This window comes from Corvus brachyrhynchos, unplaced genomic scaffold (genome assembly GCF_000691975.1).
Source record: "Corvus brachyrhynchos isolate BGI_N302 unplaced genomic scaffold, ASM69197v1 scaffold53, whole genome shotgun sequence".
Classification (NCBI taxonomy): domain Eukaryota; kingdom Metazoa; phylum Chordata; class Aves; order Passeriformes; family Corvidae; genus Corvus; species Corvus brachyrhynchos.
In genome coordinates, this window is record NW_008237681.1 from 6,763,710 (window position 1) to 6,770,514 (window position 6,805).

General features: G+C 41.4%; 1 protein-coding gene across 2 annotated transcripts in view; it reads right to left on the minus strand.

Moving 5' to 3' along the window:
- The window catches only part of CHN2 (chimerin 2), an 89,838-nt gene that overhangs the window by 9,200 nt on the left and 73,833 nt on the right, over positions 1–6,805 (minus strand). For both annotated transcript variants that reach the window (XM_017732164.1, XM_008632017.2), the window contains 2 exons: positions 5,018–5,191; positions 3,164–3,241 (listed from right to left, as the gene is read on the minus strand). In XM_017732164.1, the coding sequence (XP_017587653.1) occupies positions 3,164–3,241; positions 5,018–5,191 (252 nt within the window). The remainder of the gene's footprint in view (positions 1–3,163; positions 3,242–5,017; positions 5,192–6,805) is intronic.

Consider the following 6,805-nt stretch of genomic DNA (forward strand, 5'->3'; position numbering starts at 1 on the left):
CTCTCTTTGTCAAGGCAGAATTAGTCAGAGGGAGGGCTGGCTTCTCTTCACTGCACCCCTTCAGCTGCACATGAGATCAGCAGGAGAGGTCCCCATGGCCAAGTCAGCTCCCACGCCTCCTCCCTGTATCCTACTGTCTTCTGGCCCCTGTGGCTTGACAAAGAGCTTGGGAACCAGAGCACTTGATGGCATCATTTGAAGGACACATTCAGTGCATTAAAATGGGAGGACTCCTTGCCTGTCTATTTTCAAACCCTTTCATTAAACTCTGCATTTCTGGAGGTGCTAAAGTGTCCTGGCATTTTAGCCAGGTGCTTGAGGACTGACTCAGAAACTATGGGCAGGGAGGGACCTCTGGAAACGTGTTCTGCAACTTCCATTCACAAAACTAGCAAATGCTTTTTATCCCTGCTCTTATGAGAAGGTTGTTTCAAAGCCTTGCTTTCAAATGGTAAAAAAATGGTCTTTAAATTGTTAAATGAAATTTATTCCTAGCCAGTGCACATCCTCCAGCAGTGTGCCAAGACTATCAATTAGATTAAAGAGTTCTCTTCTCTGGTTCATACCCCTGCTCTCAGCATCACCTTTAACTATCCTCCCCCCACCAAAAAAAAAGTTAATTTTCTGTAATTTTAATTTTCCTGTAATTTAGGTTTTTTTTAAAAAAAGTAAATTTCCTGCAGTGAATGTGGAAATACGAATTCTGTGAAACCCTCACAAACTTCACTTTCTGGGCAGAAAATTAAATTTGAACAGAAAACTTGTAGGTGGTGTTGAAGACAAGACCTGCCACCTGGCACTCAGCTCCTTTCTCTCCCAGGTCTTTCACCTAGGACAGAGAACTGGGATACTCCTCACTCTTGACGTAGTTCACTCCATGCTGCTCTGGCTTCTAGTACTAGGAAGAGTTAATAGGGCAACAGAAAAGCAGTGTGTTCCTACCTATGGGGCTGGGATGCAAAAGAGAGGGTGGCATCCCTCTCTCTGTAAGGATCTGACAGGGAAGCAAGCCCTGAGCTGTCAGGTTGGAAGTGTCTTGCCAATTCAAACTTCTGCCAGCCTTCAAGCTGCACAGCCCACACATCAGAACAAAAAAACCTATTTTCTTTTTCTTTAAATCTTTTCCTGCAAAAACTCTCAACTTCTCCTGCTTTTCCACCCCAGTCAAGAGAGAAAAAATTTTCAAAACTGGAAGGTTTTGAAAGTTGTCAACTTCTGGTCTCAGCAATACTTCAGTCCTCCAGTCCATAACAGGATTATATTCATGCTTCTATTCATGCCTTTTTATTCATGGCAACACCCTCTCTTTCCTTTCTTAGTCCTTTCCCCTACTGAAACCATTAAAAAAATGAAGACAGATTTCTGTCAATTTCTGCCCAGTGGTCTTCCCCACAACCTTTGTACACAAACTCTGTTCTTGCTTTCTCTGCTTTCATGTTTATCCATGCTTTTTTACCTTTGGAAATCCAATACTGCTAGTCACCTTCCTCTTCCTATTTCTAGGTGCTGCTGCCTTTGTAAATCACACTTTCTTCCTTGCTGTGGGTCTAATTCAGGTGTGTATTGCCATCAGTTATGTTGGGAGTATACTTAATAAATAGGCAATAACCTGAAGTGGCTCCAGTGGTTCAAAGCATCTGCAAAGGAGCTACAGCTGCAGCAGTGTTGAAGTCATGCTCAGACATAAATTTAAATCTGCTTTCTTCCAACTCCTCCCTCTACAACCTGTGCCTCTCCTTCTGGGTTTCATCCAGGTTGTTACACTTAGAGGAGAATTAAGACACAGAACAAAAGGGTTTTCCAGGCCAGATCTACCTGCAGGGAGCAGAATGAGACCTGTGAGGACTGAGCCTCCCAGTAGCATTGCTTCACGTGGCACATCTGCAACACTACTTTGCCATGATAGCAGTCATATCACCGTGCATCTCTCTGGCCCAAAGAATGGCTGACCTATGTGTGTATATGTGTATTTCACAACTGTAGCATCCAACATATTTTAAAATATGTATTATTTTTTAAAGAATATTTCAGCATGCAAACAGTCAATTTGGAAATTCCTAGCTGGACTTTCTTTATGGAGATGTCTGCACTACTGCCTCCAAACATGAAGTGTTCAGGCATAGCAAGTGTAAGATGTGCCATCCACAGACCTTTCTGGCCTGTGCAGCCTGCCCTGGAGTCCCCATACCTCCTGCCCATGGGCCCCCAGAGCCCTCAGTCCCTTCCTGAGTGACATCATAGCTGTCTCCAGCTGCAGCATGATGGTGTGGGGCCACGCACCCTTCTGGTCACTACCCTGACCCCACTACCCTGACACCCCAGGCTGACTCTCCGGCTTGACCTGGACCTGGCTCGTACCCATGGACTTGTGATCACAGGGCTGTGTTTGACCCTATCCCCTAACACAGCAGAGGCAATACCTGAAAATATTAAGTAGGTAGGAAACGACTATTTATGGGAAAGCAGAGGAATATTCATGTAACATCTCAAATGTACTTGCAAATGTTTTCTATTGATGGAGGCCCTACCCTGCGCTCACTTACCTACACACTCAAAGTTAGTCCTGTGTGCAAAGACCGTGTGCACAACCAGAACCAACACAATCAGCTCAATCAATTCAGAAAGGGTATGAGGATGGTAGCCAGTGTTTTAATTGTTAGTTTTTCAATATGCTGTACAACCAATCTCCTCAATGCCCCTCTCATCTGTAGTGCAGATGCAACCACATGCACAGTGGTACAGTGCTCTCTACAAGGCTACAGGCAGAAGGACTTCCCAGTTAGAGTTCCTGGTCCTTAAACTCATAGATTATTGGATTGTAAAGCACTGAGTCTTTTAAAGACAGGACTAACAACTTCCACCTGGTACCATCTAGGCTCACACTTGAACTAGGAGTCTAGGCTGTGCTGCTACGTTGAGCAATTAGCCAGTCCCCTACTTAGGTTTCTACACACCGATACTTAGTGTTTTATTATTCCTTCCAACTATGAAACATGATTTCTTCTTATGAAAAGGACTACAGATCACTTCAAACTCAGAACAGACAGGTTACTTTCTGTACTTCTGCTTATACATGAGTTTCATTACCATGTCACAAAAGATCTGAAATGTCCTAGAACTAAAAGCTTAGATTAAAATTGTACAAGATTAAAAAATGGTGTACCTCGATCAAAGGCCATTTTCACATCTTCAATGTGCTCAGTGAAGCCTGAAACTCTATAGAGGCCCTCGGACTTTAAACCTGAAACAAAAAGTTCTTGTTAACTTAGCTTCAGTAACCAACAGATATTTAGGCTTAAGAACAATAAAGCAAGAACAACAGACCTACTAAGCATAGCAAAATGTTCTCTGTAATTGTGAAACTCTGGAACAGTTAAGGAAAGATGAAGATGATGTTAAACTGGTTTTTTTAAAGGATTAAAGCATTCTAGAATTTATACTTTCTGATTTTTATTAGGTATGTGGTTGATTTGATCATGTTAGAGGAAAATACTGCAATTTGCTAATGGTGAGACATGTGATGTTATTACGATTTATTCATTTTATGTAGGAGATTTTCCTGGATTTGGCCATAATTAATAAAGCTTTAGAGGTCTCCCTTCTTTTTACCAGTTGCCTAATGGTAAATAGCAATGCAAGTAAAAGACTGCCTCTCCCTATGAGCACAGTTCTTTTCCTGTTTTGCTGTCACCTTTTACACAACTGATGAATGTGATGGATACAGTTCTTCTCCACCACAAGAGATCTGGTCACTTGCACAACTCTCTCCCCGTTGCTGCACACCAACATGAAATGCAGGGCAGCTCAGCAGAGCAGGCCAAGATACACACACATTATTTATTTCAATTCTAAAATCCATTATTGTAACTATGCTCTGTGCTAACCTACTTATAAGTTCCAATATTCTTTGTTTTCTTAAGAACAAAATCAGAATCTTTCATAGTTCTGTGGCAATTAAGGAAAGAAATACAAAGATGTTGAAAAAATGGAGAGCAGGCAGCAGATTTTATCTCAATCAATAAATGTACAAGTAAGTGATTAAATCTCAAATGCAATGTAGCTTTCTGCTATATCATCAGAGTAAAGCTCTTCTGTCTTAGTCCATACTATTCTTTCCATTTGTCCCTGCAATGATGATATAATCCTGGTAGAGCTTTACAGAGCAGTGCAGGGGATTTACTAGTAAGTCTTTGATTCAATTCAGTAGATGATGTGTGGGTTTGAAATCCCTATGGCTAGTATCACTGTGCTGCTATGCAGATTACTGGGATGCCATGAATTCAACATTATTAGATTCCTGTGCTGAAGATGTGACTAACAGGAAAATTTGGCTTATTGGGCAGCACAACATGCACATTTGCTATCCCAAGGAAAAATACATGATTATTACGGAGGGGATACATGATTATTGAAGGGGATATATATTTCCTTCAATCTGGCACACATCTGTTTACCAAAAACCTGTCACAAGCTTGAGTTTTGGCAGTGACATGCTGCCTGTGCCACGGGATCCATCAGTCAGTAACCAAGCATCATGAGAAATCCCGTGCAGTTTGTGTCCTACCACAAAACACCACAACCTCTGACCTCACTTGTCTGAGTCACTTCCAGTCACTTGTGTTCTCCTGCCCACAGTGTCTGTAAAGGTTATTAATAATGGATTTGATTTAAACTGATTACTCCAAAATTGGATGTATCCCTAGGTATGTTAAAATAAAGTAATGAAAAAAGACACATAAACCTGAACTTAAAAGTTCACTTTAAAGTTCACCCCTTTCAGAAGTGTAACGTAATACACGTTTTGACATGTTTTCAGAAAGCATTTCAGGAAATTGCATTAAGAAATGCCATGATTTAATTTTACTAGCTAATGCAAAGCAATGTATCACCTACACTAAGAAACCCCTTTTCTCATCCTGTCCTCAGTGTGCGTGAGCACAGCACCCTGTTCTAGTTTAGCAGGTAACTCAAGTCATCCTCCTTTTGCTGTGTCTGCTGCTCTCCCAAGCACACAAACCTCTTGCTTCGATCTCCCGAATGCAGGAATCCACCACCATGGGCCTCTGGGTGTTGTGGGCCTTCACGAGCGTGGTGAGATCGCAGCAGTAGACTCGCTTTATCCTCTTGAGGTCTGGCTGGCAGTCGTTGGGCACGTATTTGGAGCACTGCTTGTGTACGTTCAACCCACAGTCTGCAAGCAGAGTTAGCCAGGTAAACTAATTAATTAATTAATACCAATGCTGACAGGTCTTGTCTAACAATTTATTTCCCTGATCCACATCAAGCAAGGGGCACAATTTTCCCATCAGTCAGGAAAGATAGAATAGTGTGGAGATGAGAAAGATGAGCATGAAAATGTGTAAAAATCTCGTGGTGGGAAAAGTGAACTCCAGCAGGGTGGTTAAAAAGCTATAGAAACTCTGGATGTCCCCTGCACTCCTCTGAGCTGTAGGTGACTGCTGGTGGAGTCTGGATTGGTTCATTACTAGACACATAGCTCAAGGTGTTGCATTTAAACTTGTGAGACTTAACTTCTGGGTATTTTAGACTAGCCTTAAATAAAATTGGCACAGTAATGACTGTCTTCTGCTGGCTGTCTTGTGGCTTAGCACAGGTCACAGTCAAAGAACCTAAGGTTCACCTGAGCACTCCTGCTGGGACAGTGCTGTGAGCCAGCATGCCTCACTCCCTCTTCCACATTCTTGCAGTGTCACATTTTGGCTTGTTCTGCCACACCAGCAGACTCCCCCTCCTGGGCTCATCACTTCACTGGTGACTAAAGTGGCCCCTGTGGTTTAGTCTGTAGGTCAGCTTAGGCATATAAAATGCTGTGAAAGGCATGATGTAAAAAAGTGATTTGTTTTACAAATAGTTCTCAGTGTCTTACTCCAGAGCCAAATACTACTCTCAGTTGCACAGGTGGATTTCTGTTAAACCATCACTGCTTCACCTTCACAAATTGAATTTTCCTAATAGATTCAACTATTCAGCCAAATGAATTTATAAGCTTCAGTAAAGCAAACACCACCACCGTGAGTTGCATTATCTTACATAGCTCTGATTCCTGTTTTAATGCCTTCCCAGTCATGCCCATCACTGATGGCACCCTTTGAGATAATTTAACATCAAGCTATTAAAAACGTAAACAGGACTATTACTTGCAGCGTGTTTCAATATTATACTCTATAAAATATTAAACAAGCAAAAGCATAAGCCCACCTAAACATTTAATGGAATTGGGTAGGTTTTTGTGTGTTTCTCCATACAGCTATTACTGCATAATACATTATTGTTTGTGAAATCTAAACAAATGTGAGAAGCTGCAGTTAGGCTTCTGCCTGCCTTGTCTTCAGTGCTGTTCTCCAAGCATGTGAAGTTAAATTTAAATGCATCTGTCTATCTAGAGTTAAATGCTGGTAATTTTATGAGGGAGAGTATTATGTTTCATACTAAATAAATATGCCTTTTCATAAGTTTAATATTTTATGTATGGGAACAAATACAGTGCTATGCATTAGCGAGGTCAGGTTTTGCACACTAGTGTTTAAGATCAAATAGCTTGAAAAGCAAACTACTATTCCTCTTTTTTAATATATTCTTCCCACATTCTTTGTGTTACCACTATTCACCTAGAGAGAGGTAAGATGCAGCAGTAGCTGAGACTATACTTATTAAAACTGTGCATTTGTGAAAGGTATTCTGATCCTTCAAACTGTGGCCCAAAATAATTTTACGTAACAACCACCTCCTCTGTCTATGAAAGGCAGATGTCAGGGTTGGATGTATTTGGTGCCAGCCTGAGATC